This window comes from Podarcis bocagei (assembly GCF_964188305.1).
Source record: "Podarcis bocagei genome assembly, chromosome: 2".
Taxonomy (NCBI): domain Eukaryota; kingdom Metazoa; phylum Chordata; class Lepidosauria; order Squamata; family Lacertidae; genus Podarcis; species Podarcis bocagei.
The window spans coordinates 15,570,797-15,592,824 of record NC_138126.1 but is presented as its reverse complement, the minus strand read 5'-3'; the positions used below and the strand labels follow the sequence as shown (position 1 = coordinate 15,592,824).

The 22,028-nt window shown below is 48.4% G+C and overlaps 2 protein-coding genes and 1 long non-coding RNA gene across 6 annotated transcripts in view; 2 read left to right on the top strand and 1 right to left on the bottom strand.

The window, feature by feature from the left end:
• The first annotated feature begins 1,559 nt into the window (after positions 1-1,559).
• Positions 1,560-3,696, top strand: LOC308581348. Its single transcript, XR_014004996.1, has 3 exons — positions 1,560-1,690; positions 3,094-3,292; positions 3,649-3,696. It is a non-coding gene; the product is annotated as an uncharacterized lncRNA (long non-coding RNA).
• On the bottom strand, positions 1,679-12,268 carry RNF5 (ring finger protein 5). The gene is made up of 6 exons (XM_081183687.1): positions 11,905-12,268; positions 11,338-11,356; positions 9,683-9,795; positions 8,558-8,612; positions 8,321-8,432; positions 1,679-3,212 (listed from the first exon to the last, which is right to left on the bottom strand). Exons 1-6 carry the CDS (start codon positions 12,045-12,047, stop codon positions 3,124-3,126), a joined length of 531 nt encoding a protein of 176 aa, XP_081039813.1. The 5' UTR covers positions 12,048-12,268; the 3' UTR covers positions 1,679-3,123.
• Positions 12,269-13,190: 922 nt separating this feature from the next.
• AGPAT1 (1-acylglycerol-3-phosphate O-acyltransferase 1) overlaps positions 13,191-22,028 on the top strand; it is a 43,399-nt gene continuing 34,561 nt past the window's right edge. Inside the window, exon 1 of one of the 4 annotated variants that reach the window (XM_081183541.1) lies at positions 13,191-13,214. The gene's annotated coding sequence lies outside the window, so the exon portion shown is untranslated. Of the gene's footprint in view, positions 13,215-18,479; positions 18,843-19,113; positions 19,132-19,216; positions 19,241-22,028 lie in introns of those variants that run through there. The other 3 variants (XM_081183539.1, XM_081183542.1, XM_081183540.1) reach the window with 3 other exon arrangements.

The following is a 22,028-nucleotide window of genomic DNA, read 5'->3' as shown; positions in this document are numbered from 1 at the left end:
GAAAGGATCCACGCTCAAAAGTCACTAACTCGGGTGGCTTTGAAAGGATTTAAGACAAATTTGTGACTGATGAGTCTTATCAGTGGCTGTTCCACCTTCATTGAGTGTGAATTCCATAGCTGGACCTCATAGGCCTTTGGCATAACGCAGCCCGGATGCTATGTTCTTAACGTAAGCAAGGGCAAACTTTTCAGAAGCTGATGGGATCTGAACTGGCTGTAACCAAACAAGAAAGAGGGCTTGCGTGACAATGGCTTGAAATTATTTTAACAACTCAATGCAGTAGCAGTGGAGGCAGGTGGGAAGACAAATTCCATTGCTAGGGATGGAAAATAAGTTTAGCAGTATCCCGTTTCTGGTGCATTCAAATTTGGAATAGTTTGTGTCTTCCCCTATTAAAAGCAAGAGGTGGGGGGAGAGTTCCACTTTGTTGGATCTCATCTGGGTGGTGGTTTTTAAGCAGGAGAAACCTCTGGGTATAGGGCAGTATATAAATTCAATAATAATTTAAAAAGCCCAAGATCTACCAACCAGAAGCTGGTGCAAGAGATTTAGAATTCACTTAGGATTAAAGAACAGGATGTTACTGAGGACATTCTGAGCTCAAGACTTGGTTTTCAGTACCAAGAACTCAACCAAACTCATAGTCCTGTCACAAAAACATGCACTCCAGAGTAGCTTCATTTCAGCAGCTGAAATTGGGTGGAAATAAGTCATTGCGTTGTTGCTATTGTAAAATAATTGGGGGACAAGAAGCCTTTGCTGATCTAATAGGAGACAGCCAGATCTGTCCATCCCTGCAGATGGGAAAAGGTAATGAAAACAAGGAACTGGAACATCTCAAAGCCATAAAGCTACAACTCGGGGGCCTTTTCAGGAAAAAAGGAAAACAGGCTTCTATAATAATGCAACACGCAGAGGGAGCAAATAGATAGCACGGTTGGTAGATCATGTGACCCTTAGGGTTGCAGGTTTGAGACCCAAGTTGGGGAAATGATCCTTGCATTGCAGAGGGTTGGACTAGATGACCAACCCAACTCTACAATTCTATTATTAATATTAACATTTGTATACCACCTTTGATCCACATGTCTCAGGCCGCTTCACAACATAAAATTACAAGATAAAACACAAAATAAAAATAAGAACATAAACCAACAATCCCCCCTCCCAGAACACATTTAAAAGGGCACAGGAGGTCAGTCTGCCAATGGCTGAAGAGGAATGTTTTTGCCTGGTGCCTAAAGATGTATAATGAAGGTGCCACCCGAACCTCCCGGGGGAGAGCATTCCACAAACAAGGTGCCACCGCAGAAAAGGCCTGTTCTTGTGTTGCCATGCTCCAAACATCTCCTGGAGAAGGTACATGAAGAAGAGCCTCAGATGATGATATCAGGGTCCGGGTAGGTTTATATGGAGAGAGGCAGTCCTTGAGGGCTTCCCAGAAACGATCTGGTGGACCACTTTGAGAACAGGATGTTGGATGAAGAGAGCTTTTGGCCTGACGTAGCTGCAGGACTTCTGTTTTCTTACATAAAGCACTCCCCACCACCACATCACACAAGTCAGCGGAATGAGTTGCGCAAATCATCTCTTATCAACCTACCCAACGTTTCTCCACACACACACCTCTCGCGCCACCAGAAAATGGCAAGGAGATTCCACACTCGCAAGCGGATATGAATCACAGGTTAATTTAATTACAGAATAGGTTAATTTACATCACATCTTCCCTCTTGTCACCCAAACGGGAAGAAAGGGAAGTGGGTGGGTGAGTGTCCCCCCCCCCAACAGAGATTTCTGGGCAATTAAATACTGTTAGTCCAGCCAAGGCTATTCCCCCCCATCCCAACCCAAGCAGTAACAAATCCCGCCAGCGCTGACTGTACCATACGCCCTCAGAAGATTGAGGGGAGGGCACCAGGGGGAAAGAGAGAAATACAGCCAGTTGACTAGTCCGTCACCAGCCTAAAAAATAAAAGAGTCTGTAAAAGCACATGGCTTCTTACATCTCTGGAAGTCAATTTTTTTAAAGGGTGGGACGGGACATTATTATTATTATATATAAAACTAACCACAAGGAACTTCGTTGCGACCAGTTAAATTAACACACCTGAGGCCCATTTCCCTCCCAGTGGTTGGCCACAGGAATGCAGGGGGGGGAGAGAGAAAAAGAAGCCCAGATGTTTTTCCTGTGGCTCCTTCTCCATTGCCATAGCCCACCTCCTGCTTTTACCACCCTACTTTTCTTGCCTCTGCTCCCCCTACTGCAACACCTGCTGAGGCAGGTGGGTGTGGTGGGCTTTTTGCCCCTATAAAGAGGGAGACCACAGCTCTCTTCCCCTCCTAAAAAGGCCCTCTTTCCCCACTACGTAGCATTTCATGCCATTGTAAGCTTACAGGTAGGAACGAATCTCGATTTTGTTGTCGTTTGAGGCCTAGTTGCCAACTTAAGCCATTAAAAGAGGGTGGTCTGGCTGCAAATGTGGGATTTTGTCCCACTAATGCTATTGAGTAAGTGATAGCCCCCACCCCAAACCCCTCTGGCCTGTGAGGAGGTAGAATGCAGGTGAGCAAAATATCATGGGAGGGGGGGAAGCAGAGGACTGACAGGCCGGATTTGGCTCCTGGACCCCACAGCTCCTGACGGCTACCTTCTACATCTTCTCAATTTTTTTTTTAACACAGCCCACCTGCAATTCAGGAGAACTTTGGAACGCTTCAGTCAAGGGCGATTAAGAGGAAACAATTAAAACACCTTGATAATTACGACTTTCCCTACCTGCCCCCCCCCACATACACACAGATACACTTTGAACACAAATATACACCTCTTTTGCATCGTCAGCTCCCCAAGTCACCCTATTATACTTTTAATTCTGTGTAGGGGGATCAAGGAGGGAGGTTGAGGAGGGAGAAACACCAGGCCCCGGCTCTGCCACCTTGCCCTCCACCCTGCAGGTCAGCCCCCTCCTGCCTCGCCTGGGCGCAGGTAGGAAATGATTCCACCCTCCTCCCCGCAGCTGCCCCTTCCCCTCCCCATAGTTTGAAAGTCCTTCTATCCTGTTCTGATAGACTTCTTCTTCTTTTTAGTACAGGGCAAGTCCAGCGGAGTCCAGCCGGTCAGACACTAAGCAGCCAAAAGAAAAAGAAGATGGCAATGAAGAGGAAGAGCGAATCCTGCCAGCTGGATGGGCGGGCAGCTTCTGCGTCTAAGCAAAAAAGAGAGACGGAGGAGCTCAAGGTTAGAAGGAGGCACCATATACCATTACAGGTAGATGCAAAAGTCAAGGTAAAGGGACCCCTGGCCATTAGGTCCAGTCGTGGCTGACTCTGGGGTTGCGGCGCTCATCTCGCTTTATTGGCCAAGGGCACCGGCATACAGCTTCCGGGTCGTGTGGCCAGCATGACTTAGCCGCTTCTGGCGAACCAGAGCGGCGCACAGAAACGCCGCTTACCTTCCCACCGGAGCGGTACCTATTTTATCTACTTGCACTATGACATGCTTTCGAACTGCTAGGTTGGCAGGAGCAGGGACCGAGCAACGGGAGCTCACCCCGTCGCGGGGATTCGAACCGCCGACCTGATCGGCAAGTCCTAGGCTCTGTGGTTTAACCCACAGCGCCACCCACATCCCCAAAAGTCAAGGTAGCCGATACCATTTTCATCGAAATCCATTTCCAGGCAGTAAGTGTACAGTGGTGCCCTGCAAGACGAATGCCTCGCAAGACGGAAAACTCGCTAGACGAAAGAGTTTTCCGTTTTGGAGGTGCTTCGCAAAACAAATTTCCTATGGGCTTGCTTCGCAAGACGACAATGTCTTGCGAGTTCCTGCTGGTTTTTTTCCCTTTCCCCCCCTTTTTCTAAGCCGCTAAGCCGCTTATCAGCTGATCCGATCAGCAGATAAGCCGATAAAAGCCGCTAATAGCGCTAATCTGCTAATCCTTCAATGGGCTTGCTTTGCAAGACGAAAAAACCGCTAGACGAAGAGAATAACAGAACGGATTCTTTTCGTCTTGCGAGGCACCACTGTAGTGGCAAATTCAAAAGTGCAGGGTCCCTCCATGACAGTCACAGTCATCACACCCCTTCTAATAAGATGATACATTGGGACGTATTTGAAGAATTCAGCTTTCAAATTCCAAAAATGAGGGGCGCTAAAAAGTTGCAACATGACTTGGGAGTTCAAAAGATATTCTGGTTAAATTAATATAATTTCTAATGGATGACTGAATATTGCATTATTTGATAAAAGCTGTTTATTTTAAAGTTATTGAGACTTTTTATATTGGATCAGATTGTTCTTATTAAAGGTTGATGTTTTATTATGTTTTTATATGGTATTGGAAGCTGCCGAGAGTGGTTGGGGCAACCCAGCCAGATGGGTGGGGTACATATAAGAAAATTAATTAATCAATTATAATAATTTAGTTTTGCTTGGTAAGCAAAATGTGTATAAGACTGCATAGAAATAATTAAAAATGATTGCCAAGTACTTACAGTAATATATTATTATTATTATTATTATTATTATTATTATTATTATTATTATTATTATTACTACTACTACTGTTATTCATATTATTTCCCCAACAATTTTTATTGTTTCGCATTTAAATACAAGAACAACATATAACTACTGTAACATGTCTAGTGGTACATTTTTAATGTTTCATATGCAGTGCACAGTACACAAACAATATGTTTATTTATGTATTATCACCTCAAGTATCCTCTCCACAGAGATTATTGTGTTGGGGGTGGAATAGAAGTATCGTCCGTCTCATATATTATTATTATTATTATTATTATTATTATTATTATTATTATTATTATTATCCTTGTTTGGCATTACCTGACATTTTCAAAAGTTAAATTTTAAATTATTTGGTTTGCCAAAAGCAGCTTATGGGCTTCTTCATCAAACATAGACTTACCAAGCTCAATGTTGTCTGATGACAAAATTAATAGCCAATTTGAATTCTTCATACCCAAAAACAAATTTTTTATGACCAGTCACTGAAGAAATGTGCAAAAATTAAGAATGGTCCCCCAAAATAACACATCCTAATACAATAATCTTATAATTATACAATAATAATACCATATTGGCCCGAATATACAGTGGTGCCCCGCAAGATGAAATTAATTCGTTCCGCAAGTTTTGTCGTCTAGCGAATTTTTCATCTTGCGAATCACGAAATCCCATAGGAATGCATTGAAATTCAATTAATGCGTTCCTATGGTCAAAAAAAGTCCAAACAAAGCCAAATTTGGTACAATAGTTTATTAACTGCTCTTTAAAGTCACACATACTGTAAAGAGCAGTTCAAAAATTGAAGGGAAAATAAATTAACTTTATAAACAAAACATGTCTTTGTTTTTAGACAAAGGAAACAAAGTCGCGAGACGTTTTCGTCTTGCGAAGCAAGCCCATAGGGAAATTCGTCTTGCGAGGCAAATCGAAAACGGAAAAACCTTTCGTCTAGCGAGTTTTTTGTCTTGCGAGGCATTCGTCTTGCGAGGTACCACTGTAAGTCATGCCGGAATATAAGCTGCACCTTTAAAATTCAAGAAGAAAAAAGGAAAAAGACAATACCCGAATAATAATAATAATAATAATAATAATAATAATAATAATAATAATAATAATAATAATTTATTACTTATACCTCACCCATCTGACTGGATGTCCCCAGCCACTCTGGGTGGCTCCCAACAGAATATTAAAATACAACAGTCTATTAAATATTAAAAGCTACCCTAAACTGTTTAAGCCGCTCCATTAAAATTCTGCAGGCACTCACACCCATTCTGTTTTACCTTATGTCTGTTCCAGCACCAATATTGTAAAAGCCAATTTTTGTAAGGTCGCAAATTTAAGTCGCACTCTAAGTCGGAATTTGGGGGGGAAAAGTGAGGCTTATATTCAGGCCAATACAGTAATTATGGATGTATCACAATAATCAGGGCAGATCTCCATGTATTGCTAGAGCTACGAAGGCTACAGCCCTCAGGGTTTGCAAAACATCCTGCCTGGAACTATGCAAGCCCCCAACAATCAGCTGATTGTAGAGTGGGTGGGCATGGCTTAGACCAAACAGCCTTGAGGGCCAAACACAGCCTGCAGATCAGAAGTTCCCTACCCTAAGACTTGAGGCAGGAAGAGATGGTAGGAAGCGACCTGATACTGGTTAAGGCTAGACAATCTAAACTAGTACTGTCTGCTCTGACTGGCAGTGCTCCTCCAGGATCTCTGGCAGAGAGAAAGAGAGATCCTTTCCCAGAACATGCCACCAGCAATCCTTTTAACTGGAGATACCAGTATGGGATGGAACCTCGGACCTTGTGAATGCAAGACAAGTGCTCCGACGCCGAGCTAAAATCCCCCTCCAAATACAGAGAAGGAAAGAGATGCTACTACTCAGAAGGAAGTAACGCAGCCCTGGAGAGAGAGGAACATGAAAGGGACGCGTGTAAGAGCCTGACGGTGGAACAACCCCTTCTCTAAGCCAGTAAAGCAGAACAGTAAGGATTTCAAGCACAGGTTAAGACTCAAGCACCTGCTTGTGTAAACGTGACCCAGCGCAGGGCTGCTGCCAAGTTCTATTAGTGGCAGCTTAGCAGGGAGAGACATGGTGCCTTGCCCAGCCGCAAAAAAATGGTACGCTTGAACTTAGCACAGACACCGCAAATCAGAGTGAGGACGCAGCTTTTACCTGGGTAAAACCCACAAAGGGTAGCGTGGGAAAACACAAGAGATTAATCCCAGGGATGTACAGTGGTACCTCGGGTTAAGTACTTAATTCGTTCCGAAGGTCCGTACTTAACCTGAAACTGTTCTTAACCTGAAGCACCACTTTAGCTAATGGGGCCTCCTGCTGCCGCCGGGCCGCCGGAGCACGATTTCTGTTCTCATCCCGAAGCAAAGTTCTTAACCTGAAGCACTATTTCTGGGTTAGCGGAGTCTGTAACCTGAAGCGTATGTAACCTGAGGTACCACTGTACAGGGTGTTAGGGGAGGGGTAGTACCTCTGGTACCCATCCTGCACTCAGCTCTCTCACCTGCGGCTCCTAAAAGCTGTTGGTGTGCGACAGTGGTCACACCCCAGGAATGGCTTCGACAGGCCAGCTAAACCAGGTGAGGGCAGCTGATGGATTTCAAACCCTCAGTGAGTTAGGGACTTCCCCTTCATGTGAAGACAGGCTCTGGCAAACTCGGTGGATGAGACCAATAGTGGGTCCAACCGTTGAGAAGGCAGTTTCTGCACATGCCATAGAGGGAAGGGAGGGACAGATGAAGCTCACCCACCTGGGAAGGTAGGTGAAGGAAAAGTCTGATGCTAAACCTCTGCTGCCTTGCGGGATAGCTTCAGAAATAGGAAAGGCTAAGGAGTGTAAACCCTACACAAATCCGGAGCAGAGGCCCTAAGACAGTTGGATGGTGCTTTGCATGCCTCCTTCTGGTAACTGCTGCAGCCAAGCTGGTGTCAAAACCCTTGCTCTGCTTTCCTTTGGACCACATCAGCGAAGATGAGAGGTGGGTCTTGTCCTCTGGGCAGCCCAGGCCTGCGCCTCAGAGAGGTCACTTTGATGCTGCTAATACAGCAGTTTAACTTCACCCCTGGAGGTGTCCTCCATTATCTCTTGAGGCAGGCAGACGCCAACAACTACCAACTCATTGCCTGCAGACTGTCTCACCAGAGTGGTGCATGCTCTGGTTATCTCCCGCTTGGACTACTGCAATGTGCTCTACGTGGGGCTACCTTTGAAGGTGACCCGGAAACTACAACTAATCCAGAATGCAGCAGCTAGACTGGTGACTAGGAGTGGCTGCCAAGACCATATAACACCTACATTGGTTCCCGGTACGTTTCCAGGCACAATTCAAAGTGTTGGTGCTGACCTTGAAAGCCCTAAACGACCTCGGCCCAGTATACCTAAAGGAGCGTCTCCACCCCCATCGTTCTGCCCAGACCCAGAGGTCCAGCGCCGAGAGCCTTCTTGGTAGTGGCACTTGCCCTGTGGAACGCCCTCCCACCAGATGTCAAGGAAATAAACTATCTGACTTTTAGAAGACATCTGAAGGCAGCCCTGTTTAGGAAAGTTTTTAATGTTTGATGTTTTATCGTATTTTTAATACTCTGTTGGGAGCCGTCCAGTGGCTGGGGAAACCCAGCCAGATATAAATTAATAATAATAATAATAATCCAAGAGCTTGGTTGATAGGACGAGTGAGAACGGCTGTGGAATTTGAGTGTGCCCTTATGGGCAGATTTATGCAACAAGCTTAGACCCGTTTTTAAAAGTAGTGCATTACCTGCCCTTTCTCCTGGGGTACTGTAGCCAGTGGCAAAAAACCCAAAGGGGAACGCGCCAATGCCAAATGCCATGTGGAAGCCAGTGGCCGCGTCGGGAAAGGCGCCCATGCCCTGTCGGAGGGAGGGGGAGCAGGGGGCAAAAAACAGAAAGGGGGGAAATGTAGGTTAGTAGTCTGCTGCAAACTGCAAAGCAGCCGGGATCAGTCTATAGAGGGCTAGAAGCAAGCGCCACTCACCCCTCGGGACTCCGGCTCTGGGCGCTGGCCTCGTGGCCGAGGGGGGGTCTTCAACCTGTGATAGGAAGGGAGGAATATGCATAAGCAGCACTGGCAGGTAGGCAGACACTCCTCCCGTTCATCAGTATTTCATAGCTGTCAATGCTTCCCCCTTTTTAAGGGAAATTCCCTTATTCCGAATAGGATTCCTCGCAAGAAAAGGGAAAAGTTGACAGCTATGCAGTATTTTCACCATCACCTCCTGTCTTCCCCATAACAGGGCGCAGAAGGAATTTTAAAAACGCATTAGGATAAGGATGTAGTATTTACAAAACACTGGGGGAGGTGGTGGCTGTGCTTGGAAGATCTGCAGAGGACGGAGCCGGTCTTTGCCCTGAGCCTGCAGTTCAATGCAGCCGAGAGGCAACATGTTTAGACTGAAGGAGAGCATCCTCAGCTTTAGCAGCGCTTTGCTGGATGTGGCCAAAGGCCCACCTAGTCATTCATTCTGTTCTCACAGCAGCCAACTGGATGCGCATGGGAAGCAATGGCGCACTCCCTGCTTGCGATTCTCAACAAGTGATTTTCAGAGGCATGACTACTAGCCATTGATAGCCCTCTGCTCCATGAATCTGTCACAGCCCCTTTTAAAGCAATTCAAGTTTGTGCCCATCTTGTGGATTCAAATGACAGGAAAGGAGATTCCGACTAAATGTCAGGAAGAACTTTCTGATGGTAAGAAATGTTTGACAGAGGAACAGATGCCCTAGGAAGGTGGTGGAATTTCCTTCCTTAAGCAGAGGCCGGGATGCTTTAGTTGAGTTTGCAGGGAACTGGACTCAATGACCCTACTGGTTCCTTCCAACTCTATGATTCTATTGATCACACTTTCCTGGGCTAGGCAGTTGCCCAGAGATACTGGGCTTGGGACCTGGAAAGTTACAAATCTTTCCTTTTATCAGAATAAGAGACTCTTCAGAGCCAGTAAAGCACTCGCGGCCAGAGATATTGCAGAAGAGAGGGAGGGAGACCAACCAGCCTACAGGAAAAGGAAATGACTGAGAAAAGGTGCCACTCTAGCCCAGAATTCCACTATCACTGAGGATTACCAAACTAGCAGGGAGCCTAGCAAAAGGAAACGATTACCTGGGATCCTGCTGGGCGGAGCTTCCGCGTCCATAGAGAGGGATGACTTTGTCCCGGCTGATTCCTGCCTTGCACACAGGACACTCCTGGCGCTCTGGCCGAGTTTCTAGCCACTAGGGAGGCGGGGAAAGATGGCAGTGAATGTGGAAGAGTTTCTCCCACCCGTCCTCAAAGATATGCAGATCATATGTAACCAGGGCAGGGAAATCTCAGGCACCCAGGACAGGTGAGCAGGCAGGCAGGCAGGTGGGCACAAATGCAGAACTCTCTCCAGGCCATCCCCCTCACCCTGACCCTGCTTCAAACCCAAAAGCTATGCCTGGCAGGAATGAGCCCTTGAACTCTGACCATGCCTCTTGCTTGTCTGAATGGAAGAATGAGAAGGGTACACAACTGAACTGTTGTTGTTTGCATCCATCTGTCTCAAGAGACAATGGAGAGTGCATCTGGGGGTGAAGTCAAACCATTGTGTTAGCAGCACCAAAATGACCTTCCTAGGGCTTAGGTTTGGGCAGTGTGTCTGGACGTTAATGAGCCCCATCTGCCCCTCACTTCCTCTACAGCCTTTTTGACTGCTGGACCCACCACTGGTCTAATCCGCTGAAGCCTGTCTTCAATGCAGAAGAAGCCCCTAACTCACTGAGGGTTTGAAACCCATCGGCTGCCCTCACCTGCCTGCTGGACAAAGCTATTCCTGGGGTGTGGCTGTCACACACTGACAGCTTCTAGGAACCACAGGTGAGAGCGGAGTGCAGGTAAAATTCACATTTGCGACTCTGCCCACTTTTGCCTCTGGCTTTGCCCAAGGTCCGCTGATCAGGTAGCGGCCCATCTTAGCCCAGCCTCCTTTTCTCACAATGGCCAGTGGCCTCAAGCAGGATCTGAGCACAACAGAACTCTGAAGTTATTTTTTTACTAATTAAGCACAGGCAGACTTCTTATTGGTGCTGGAAAGGTTCAATTCAAGGACAGCTGCTCCGATAGGAAATATTTAACCAGGTGAGACCAATGGTCCATCTTGATCAGGATTCTGTCTCAACAGAAGTCTGCCAGATTAGAAACAAAAGGAAGGCTCACAAACAAGGTAGAACACAGATAAACCTGCTCTCTTCTCCTGTGGTTTGCCTTCAGCAGTTAAAAAGATATATGGCTTCTGCACATGGAGGTTGCATTTTCCTCGAGCATCCTCAATAGGCACAAATATTATTAAAGCCTCCTATAAAAGCCTGCCTCCCATAAAAACATAAGAAGAGACCTGTTGGATCTGACCAGGCATGGCCAAACTTGGCCCTCCAGATGTTTTGTGACTACAACTCCCATCATCCCTAGCTAACAGACCCAGTGGTCAGGGATGATGGGAATTGTAGTCTCAAAACATCTGGAGGGCCAAGTTTGGCCATGCCTGGATCTGACCAATGGCCTATCTATTTGAGCATCCTGTTCTCCCAATAGCCTGTGGGGACTCCGCAAACTGGCCCTGTTGCACTCAAGTCCTGCTTGCAAGCTTCCCGTAGGCATCTAGATTGGCCGCCTGGCAGGCCGACACAATGGCAGATAGGCTCACACACCAGGGCAGGTTCCCTCAATGACGTTCTTGGACACCTTCACCTTTCCTCGCCCTAGAGGTCAGCAGCCGAGGAAAGGGAGACACTCACCTGGTGAAGACACGGCCAGCTAGGGGGGAAAAGAGAAGAAAAAGCGAGTGACCCTTTTAAAACCTGGAATAATAATGCAATTTCAGTGTTTGTTTTTTGAAAAAAGCAAGAATCGTATGCCTGACTAAGGCCACACAGAGCAAAGCTCTAGGTTCTGAAATTCCCACCCCAGATACCTTCCAAAAGCTAATCCTGCAACTGGCCACACAGGGAGCTTCACAGAGCCTGCTTCTGATCCGCACACCCTAACCCTAACCACAGGGGCTCTCCTTCGAGGTTGCCATCCACCCTCTTTGGTTTTTAGACAGTGGTGAAGTGGCAGTCGAAGTCAAGCGAAATCTGGTGCAGCCCCTGCAGCTTTAAGGCCATCGCGACAGGCAAAAATCCAGCAGGTGAAGCTTCTTTCCCAGGCTTCTTTGCAATGGAGCAAACCTTCCACCTGCCAGACCCAGTAAGAAGAAGAGCAGCTCTCCCTGCCAGGCCCCTTGTTCTGTGCCCCCCGCCCTTTTAAGGCGGCCCCCCAACTCTTCAGGGCCACGCCCCTTTCTGCTCCCCACTCCTCCTCACCAGTACAGGTGGCCGCAAAGCCCAATGACAGCTTCTCTAGCAGGCTCCAGGCAGATATTGCATTCGAAAGCGCTGCGGTCGCGGTTTGAACCCTCGGCTTCCCCGTCCGGGACCCCCGGACCCATCCCGGCCGCCGCCGCCATCTTCCGCCCTCACTTAAACTGAAGGAGGGGAGCCGGACACGCCCGCTCTTCCGCAATTGGCCCCGGCGCCCGTCTTTCTCGCCTGGCCGATATTTCATTGGAGCCAGAGGCAGTCCGTCGTGGCACCTGGCGAAGATGATTGAGCACGTCCGAGTTAGTCCCGCCTTCACAGCTCTAGGGGGGGACGCTCGAAACTTTTTTGACTGGCTGCATCGCTCGGGTGTCAAAATGTGAGGTTACGTTATTGGTTAAGGGAGGCCTCATTCTCCCGCCTCCCGCCGTCGAGCAAAATAAGATGTCATGTGACTTTAAAGCGCGAAGTGGGGGTGGGGCGTAGCCTGATTGACTGGAAAGGCAACGTGTCAAGAGCAAGACAGCAAGGATTGGGGGCGGGTGCACGATGGGCACGTCTGGAATGCAGTTGAAAGCACGAAAGGCAAGCACACGCCCTCTATATATTGTGATTGGCCAGAATCCCAGATCGGGGCGGGAACTACTAACGATTGCATTATAGGGTGGCCAATGAACAATCAGAGCTCTTTGGCCAAAGGGCGGAGTCTGCTCTCGTGGTGAGCTGTACCAAGCTTGCCCATTTTTGAGGCGAAGGTTCATGGGAGGTGAAACATCACTTCCTGCCTCTGGCCTTAAGTTTACTGCTTCTTCCTTAGGTCTAGCATGTTGTCATGGCAGCTATCAAGATATGAGGGTGTCTGTAGTCAGTTATTACCTGGATAAGTCAACCACTCCTCAACCAGGTTTAACTGTAGAAAGTGAGGTGTTACCCTAGCAACCAGACACCTGCTTGCCAGTGATGCTGTTGGCATGGCAACCTGCTATTCATCAGTGCCACTGTGGTCCATGTTGGTAATTTTACCCGCCCCATTTAAACCACAGTTTGGGTTTTTGGTATCAACCAAACCATTCCAAGGATTCTGTTGTTACCACAATAAGCCGTACACTCATCACAAACTTCACTTGCTGCTACCACCATGGTAATGACAACACACACTTCCCATTGCCCCAGCAACTGATGTTACCCATCCAACTCGACAGGCTAAGCCAGTCCCCACAAATCTAGCCATCTACAAACGCATATCTGCACTCAGCCAGAGCTCCTGGGATTAATGCGACAATTTACAGCCACCCTGTGAACAGACTTACTAGGAAGTAAGTTCTGGCTTTGCCACCAGTCTTAGGATTGGTGAGAATCAGACTGAGAATCATCCCTACCTGCACCATGGCAACCCACAGCCATCACAATTGCTGCCAATGTCACAGCAGCCCCAGAGCATGAGACTCTTAATCTCAGGGTCGCAGGAGCAAAGGAAACTCAGTTTACTCTGCTGCTGTTTTTTCTAGGCACATGGGGGTGTCTCTCTCATTCTGGGCAGCACAAGACAGTGCCTCAGCCTTCCTCAACCTGGTTTTCCCCTGCCAGTTTTGGACTACAACTCCCATCATTCCTGACCATTGACCATGTTGGCTGGAACTGATAGGAATTGTGGTTTAAAATGTCTGAAGGGCACTGTATTGGGAATGCCAACACTCATTTTTAAAGCAGATTGTGGCTGCGATGCAATTTATCAGGGTTTGCCAATTTGGTGCCTTCCTGGTGTTGTTGGACTCTAACCCCCATCAGCCTCTGTCAGCATGAACAATAGCCAGGAAAGGTGGGAGCTGGAGTTCAGCAACTTATTGAGAGCACTTGCTATGCAGTTCTACATACTTACCTGGGAGTTCAGCTGGGCTTATTTTGGAATAGACATGTAAAAGATTGCACTGTACGGACTGAAAAGTAATACAGTGGGGTTTTGTTTCCCCTCTTCCACAGTGGCTCCAGCAAATTTTGAGTAGATGCAAGATGTGTGATGTACATCAGAAGTGGTGTACACACCTTACAATTCTGGACATTGAACTAGGCTAGAATGTTAGGGTAACTGTGCCCCTGAAGGACCAGGTGCGTAGCCTGGGAGTCATTTTGGACTCACAGCTGTCCATGGAGGCGCAGGTCAATTCTGTATCCAGGGCAGCTGTCTACCAAGTCCACCTGGTATGCAGGCTGAGACCGTACCTGCCCGCGGACTGTCTCGCCAGAGTGGTGCATGCTCTAGTTATCTCCCGCTTGGACTACTGCAATGCGCTCTACGTGGGGCTACCTTTGAAGGTGACTCGGAAACTACAGCTAATCCAGAATGCGGCAGCTAGACTGGTGACTGGGGGCGGCCGCCGAGACCACATAACACCAGTCTTGAAAGACCTACGCTGGCTCCCAGTACGTTTCCGAGCACAATTCAAAGTGTTGGTGCTGACCTTGAAAGCCCTAAATGGCCTCGGTCCAGTATACCTGAAGGAGCGTCTCCACCCCCATCGTTCTGCCCGGACGCTGAGGTCCAGCACCGAGGGCCTTCTGGCGGTTCCCTCATTGAGAGAAGCAAAGCTACAGGGAACCAGGCAGAGGGCCTTTTCGGTAGTGGCGCCTGCCCTGTGGAACGCCCTCCCATCAGATGTCAAAATGATAAACAACTACCTGACATTCAGAAGACATCTTAAGGCAGCCCTGTTCAGGGAAGTTTTTAATGTATGATATTTTAGTGTTTTTTGGTTTCTATGGAAGCCGCCCAGAGTGGCTGGGGAAACCCAGCCAGATGGGCGGGGTACAAATAATAAATTATTATTATTATTATTATTATTATTATTATTATTATTATTATTATTATTCCTCCTGTCTATATCGGTGAAACTGAAGCCTGTGATGCTGGCTGGCCTGATGGCCGGGAATGGTTCTGATTTCTTAGGGAACTAAACAATTTGCCATCCAACTTCCGGAAGGGAATGGGCAATTGTCAGTTGGGCTAGGAGCTTCACACAGAGGTCTGTTCTGCCTCCAGTATTGGAGGTAGTACACCTTTGAACATCAGTTGCTGGGAATCACAGGTGGGGAGAGGGCTGTTGTGTTCATGTCCAACTTTCGGGCTTCCCAGGGGCATATATTTTTGCCACTGCGAGAACAGGAGGCTGGACTAGATGGGCCTTTGGTTTGATCCAGAAGGGATCCTATTGTGTTATTATTATCAGGGGAAAGTCCAGTTAAACAGTCCTGAGATGCAGGAAACTCAGAGACAAGGTGGCTAAAAGAAGGATGCAGAGAAGGGAATGGAGTGAGATAGAGGAACCTTGAGTAAGGGTAGGCAGCTGTCAGGAAAGTTCAATGCAGGAAGGGAATTGAAGCCAGGAAGTTATCTGAGATAGGACTCTGGAGAAATTTTACAGAGCATGAGATCAGGAAAAAGGAGGCATGCAAGCGACATGCCTGAAGGGAGGGTATCATTGTGTCTACAGCAGACACCCCCAGCCTGGGATCCTCCAGATGCTATTGGACCTCAACTCTCCTCAGCTGCAGCCAACATAGCCAACGGTCAGGGGTGGTGGGATTTGTAGACCAAAACATCTGGAGGGTACCAGAGTCTGCACCAGGGATGGGAAATCTGTGTCCCTCCAGGTGTTGCTGAACTACAGCTCTCATAATCCCTGGCTACTAGCCCTGCTGGCTGGGGCTGGTGAGAGTTGAAGCCCAAAAACATCTGGAGAGCCACATATCCCCCATCCTTGGTCTGTTGAGGGCCAGATTAAACATGGCATGGGAGATCCATAGCTTGAATCTCCTGACTTCACTGGGGAAGGGTTTTTAATTCTTTCCCATTATTTTGCCCAATCACAATCACCCTCTGAAGCTGATATTTGGCCTTCTTTGGGACGGGCGACTGTGGATAAAAACGGTACAGCTACAATATAGATACCTGTCATTACCCACACCCCAACCTGGGCTAGCAGCAGCTGGGTGGAGGGGGTGGAATTTGGTTGGAAAAACAGCACTAGGGGAAAGTGTCAAGCCCTTATTCTCCAGACACTTAATATCCCCATCCAAATTGTCCCCTCTCTGAGGCTGGCTGCTTATGCATGTTTTAACGTAAGGCGATCCAATGGTCTCCTGTGTGACGTGTAGTTTCTCCCCCACTCACTCTGAAATTCTGCCAGTCATGGCGTCTTTTACTGCAATGTTGGGCGCTAGAAATATCAAGGGGCCAACGAAGGTCATAAAGCAGGATGTGTGTATGTGTGTGTAGCTAAATTTCACACATTGATTTGAGGGAACCAGCCAACTCCTTGGCTGCATACTTTTTATTGATTGGAATAGATTTTGACATACCTAACACTGCATAGGAACCAGGTTGTAGATGCGACTGCCAGAATCCAGCAATGTTTGCTTGGAAAGTGTGAGTAAATATGGAAGTCTTTCACTATTTGGGGAATGCAAGGCTCCCCACATCTGCAGTAGAGGAAGGGGAAATGGAGACAGAGAAACCGAGGAAGAATATGCCATGATTGCACTCACATGGATTTAAATAAGGTATTATGATGTGTGTGTTAACGTTCAAAAAAATCCATCTGGGATTGTTAGCATACAAATGTGAAATGTCAACATTTATCACATGTTGGATAGTCATAAAAATATAGAGTAATTCAGGCTCCAGTTGCAGGCATACTTACTTGGGAGTGTGTTCCACGGAACCTTTGAGTAAGCGTGCAATGGAGTTTGCACTGCCAGCCTGTCTGCAGGTGCCACTTGGAGGATTCCCTCTGCAACCGTTCAGTGCACCTTGCGTCACAAACCTAAGCACACTTTCGCTAGCGCAGCGTTAGCCAATCCGGTGCCCTCCAGATGTTGTTGGACTGCAACCCCCATCATCTCCAGCCGTTGCTGCTGGGCCCAAGGTAAGCCCAGCTTGGGCTGTATACATTTAAAGCACATTTTCCACACACCCCCAAGAATCCTGGAAATCGTAGTTTGTTAAGGGTGCTGGGAATTGCAGTTGTGAGGGGTACACTACAATTCCCAGGATTCTTTAGGAAGCAGAGGACATGCTATAAGAACATAAGAACTCTGCTGGTTCAGGCCAAAGGCCTATTTAGTCCAGCATCCATTTCTCAGTGTGGCCAACTAGAGACCCACAGGAAGCCCACCGGCCAGGTAAGTTTAAATGGAAGATGCATAGGTAGTTCAGAGGGCTCAGGCAGGTGAAGGCTGTCCTACAGAGTAAGCCCTGTTGAAGAAAAAGCCTGGGGTTGCTTTTAAGTAGACAATAAGATCACGCTGCTTGGGAGCAATCCTACAAATACAAGGCACATGTACAGGTCTACATTGCTAGTCCACCGCGCCGTGAGGCTTACTCCAGAGAAAACATGCATGGGACCTATGCCCATAAAAGACACTTACCTGAGAGTAAGCCCTAGTGAACTCAAAGGGTTACCTTTTATTTTGCATGGCTTTTTGAAATAAACATAATATTTTATTAAAGCTTTTTCACACTTTTCATGGGACGCTAAGGCTGCTTCAATGAGTAAAGATACAGAATCCATACACACACACACACACACATATATATATATATACACACACACACACACACACACACACACACATATACACACACACACACACACACACATATACACACACACACACACACACACACACAGTGGTACCTTGGGTTACATACGCTTCATGTTACATACGCTTCAGGTTACAGACTCCGCTAACCCAGAAATAGTGCTTCAGGTTAAGAACTTTGCTTCAGGATGAGAACAGAAATCATGCAGCAGCGGCGCAGTGGCAGCATGTGGCCCCATTAGCTAAAGTGGTACTTCAGGTTAAGAACAGTTTCAGGTTAAGTACAGACCTTCAGAACGAATTAAGTACATAACCTGAGGTACCACTGTACACACACACACACACACACACACACACATACATATATGCGCACAGACACACACACACACACTTATATACATACATATATCTGTTTTTAATTTGTAATTATAGTAACCTGCCCTGGGACCTGCTGTTGGTGAAGGGAGGATTATAAACTTATTTATACGTCATGTATGTTGAAACAAACATGTTCGTTTGTACATCCCCAACCCTACGCACCCCCACCCCCCACCCACAAAAAGGCATAGGTCCCTGTTAGGCATCCCATCCAAAACCGGCTTTCCTCCTTCCGAGTAGACATGAACCGCTCCGAAGGCTAACGGAGAGGAGACAAACGCTCCCTTATCTCTATTCTTTTTCTCCCCCGAGGAGAAGAAGAGAAAGAACGCTTGCGGGCGGCGTGGGGGGCGATGGTTGGCAGGAATGAATGAAGCGAGCGGATGAATGAATGGGAGCCCCGGGTGGGAGGCCGGCGGGAGGAAGAGGAGGGCTGGCGAGCCGCGAGAATGCGCGAGAAGCACCAGCAGCAGAGGAAGCAAGAGAGAGAGAGACGGGGGGGGGGGCGCGGAGAGCGAGCACAGTGGTCACGGGGTGGGGAGGGGGAGAGGGAGAGAGAGAGTGGGGGGGACAAGAGAGGAAAGAGCTGCTGCTATTGGCGGCCGGGGCTGCCCATCAGCTGCCCCCCACTTCCTGCCTTTCTGGCCCCCCCCCCGCCCCACACTGACTCCAGCCCTGAGGAAGTGGCCCGCGCCGGTAGAGCCACCAGCAGGCAGCCGGGCTCGAGCATCCGATTCCTCCCCCCCCCACCTTCCTCTTCTTCCAACAAGACCCCCCCATCCCACTTTTCCTCCTTTTTGCAGCGCATCCCTGAAGCAGCAGCAGCTGTAGCTGCAGCAGCTGCATCTCCTCCTCCTCCTCCACCATGGCCTGGCCCTGGGGGCGCGGGGGGTAGCCGGGCAGGGGCCTTCAGGAGCCCCCCCCCGCCTCCCTACTCCCCCGCGAAGGGGGAGGCCCCGCGCAGCCAGGTAAGGGGGTGATGGGCAGCTGGGGTGGGGGGCTGGGGTGCAGCAGCAGAGCGGGGTAGTTGGGTGGGAGATAGGGAGTCGTCCCCCTACAAGCCACCCTAGGAGGGGTGTGTTTTTGGGGTGGGGGTGCGCTATGGGGCTGGGAAAGGGTGCTCCTCTGCGACGCGAGGTATAAATCGCCTTGGGTGTCTTGGTCAGTGGGGCGGGGGCGGGGAGAGAGAGTTTTAAGGGGTTGGGTGGGAGGGGCCAAGGAAGCTGAATTTGGGGAGGATGTTTCGCAACGGTGGAGGTAAGCTGGGAACTCAGAAGCCTTTTAACCTCGTTAGAGGGGGGGGAATTGTTGTAACCCGCCCTGGGAGCCGCCGGTGATGGGCGAGTAGCAATTGGGGGTAATAATGGTAATTGCAAAGTGCCCAGGGTTTTTTTGGGGGGGGCAATTGAAGGGCTGCTGTGGGGTTATAGGGAGTGCTGCTGGTGGTGAGCAGCTGGGAGGTATGACTTGGGGGGGGGGCAGGGCCCTGGCCTGGAAAGTAAGAGCCTGTGTGTGTGTGTGTGTGTGTGTGTGTGTGTGTAGGTTTGGGGTGCCTGCAATGGGGTCTACAATATGGGGGTGGCTTTCTGAGGGAGACTCCTTTTGGGGGGGTATTTTGTGCTGGGGAGAAATAGAGGTTTGGGATGGGTACCAGGAGGGCATTTCCAAGGAGTTGTGATTTATTTTTTGTAGGGGGGAAGTATAATGAGATGGGGCAGCTGTTTGGGAGAGGGGCAGCGCAGTGGGGACACTTGCTGAGAGGGAACGGGAAGGTATAACTTGATATGTGCCTTGGGAGGAGGGCGAGGGGCCTAGCGGAAGGGTTTCGCGGAATTTGGAAGAGCACATGGCTATGATACGGCGTGATATGGGGTGCTTCTGGAAGCGGGAGGTGTAATATACTGAATATATAGTCTGGGAAGGGGGCACGGGAAACGCGATGCGATGCAGGCCAGCTGCTCTCAGCCAGATGCTGTTGGCCTTCTCCTCCCAGCCAGCATGACCAATGGTCAGGGGTGAGGGGTGTGGGAGATTGCAAGGCACCAGGCCAAGGGAACGCTCAAGCAGGGGCAGGGAGGATCTGGTCTTCCAAACATTGCTGGGCCACAGCTCTCCTCAGCCCTGACCATTGGTCATGCTGGCCAGGGCTGCCGAGAGTGGGAGTGTGGCTGCCATCTCCCCACCCCACCCTCTTATAAAAGCTTTTTGTGAACAGGTTGTGGGTGGAAAGGGCTTGAGGGCAGGCAGAGCTGGGCACGCAGGCTTGCTCTGGGTTCATCTTTATTGGAGAGGAAAGGCCTCATTAGACTGCAGCCACAGCGTCCATTTAAACTCCTGCCCCCCACAAAAAAAGAATAATGGGGACTGTAGTTCCATCGTTCGGTGAGGGGTGAATTGCAGTTCCCAGAATTCTTTGGGGCAAGCCATGTTCTTTAAATGCTTGGTGTTTATGCAGCCTAATTTTTTTTTTGCTTTAGCAGCTTCTGTCTTGTTTTCCCTCCCCTGTTCTGATGATGGTGCCATTCTGAGGATTAAGAGCAGCAGCCTTCAAAAGGTTTTTATCACTGTTCTGATTGGGCCGCGGTGACACACGCCTTAGTTACTTCCCCTTTGGATTACAGCAACTTGCTCTATGTAGTGCTGCCTTTGAAAAAGTGCTCAGAAACTCCCAGCTGCCTCAAAAAGCGGCAGCCAGATTGTCGCCCAGGGCTGCTTACATGGAGCAGGCGACAACAGCTCCAATAGCTACCACTAATAATAATAATGATAATGATAATAATATTTCCGGGTTCAAAGCAGAGTGCTGGCTATGACCTAGAAAGCCCAGCACCGCTTGGGTCCAAGCTTTTTGAAAGACTGTGTTTCCTCATATGACTTAGCCCAGGTTCTGACATCTTCGGGGGGTGTCCTTCTCTGGGTCTCACCACCCTCACAGCCCTGCTGAAGGAAAGGGCCTTCTTGGTGGTGTCCCCCAGACTCTGGAACTCCTTTCCTAGAGAAGCCAGACTGGCTACCTCCTTGTTGGTCTTCCACTGGCAGGTGAAAACCTTATTCCAACAGGCTTTTGGGAACTGACTGATTTTAAGGAAAGGGCTGGTGCCATGCCGCTTTTATTGTAATTATCTCTGTTTTTAGTAGGTCCTTTAAGCTACAGAGAGTTTTAATTCTATTAAAGTTTAATTTGGTTTTTTTTATAATTGTCCCTCCCCCCTAAAAAAACATTTTTAGCTGTTTTTGTTTTATCTGTAAGCCGCCTTGAGTCCCTGTTGGGGGAAAAGGTGGGGTATAAATAAATATAGAATGATGATGATGATGATAATCTTTATCACATTCCTGTAGCAGCCCAGAGTGAAAGGCCTTTATTAATCCCATTTGAGCCGGTGGTGAAATAGGGGCTGAATTGCCATGGCTGGACTGAGGACTTGAATCCAGGGCTTCCTGGATCTGGGCCTCCCACAAGGAGTATTTGCAAACTGAAAACTGAATTGGTGAGGCCTTCTGGAGTTTCCATGTTTGTAAAAGACCAGGAAGGCTGGGGTCTTGGCAGAGGTATTCCGGAATGAAAGGTCTATGTCCACAACCTTGTGCCATCTCCGTTATGGTACTTTCTGCAGATTTCGGGGGGGGGGGTGCAAGGAAGAGTCCTGGCTGATAAGTTTAGATTGGCTGCACTGCACAGGTGGGGAAAAAGTGGTCACAGTACTCAGCTGTCTACATACTGCTGTTTTGACTCTTCAGAGTGCTTCTTGTACCATTATTTCAGTAACCCTTGTAATAACTCCCGGGGAATTTAGGTAGTGGGACTCAACTTCCACCAACCCCAGCCAGTATGGCCAATGTTAAGGATTTTGGGGTGGGTTCCCGCTAAGTTCTACTTAATGCACATTCGCAGCACAGAATTAAAGCATTTACAATACCACTTTACCCAAAGAATTCTGGGAGATGCAGTTTGTAGAGGGTGCCGAGAATTGTTAGGAGACCCCTGTTCCAGAGCCACGGTTGCCAGAGAGGTTAATAATAATAATATAATTTATTATTTATACCCCGCCCATTTGGCTGGGCTTCCCCAGCTACTCTGGGTGGCTTCCAACAAAATATTAAAATACAGTAATGCATCAAACATTCAAAGCTTCCCTAAAGAGGGCTGCCTTCAG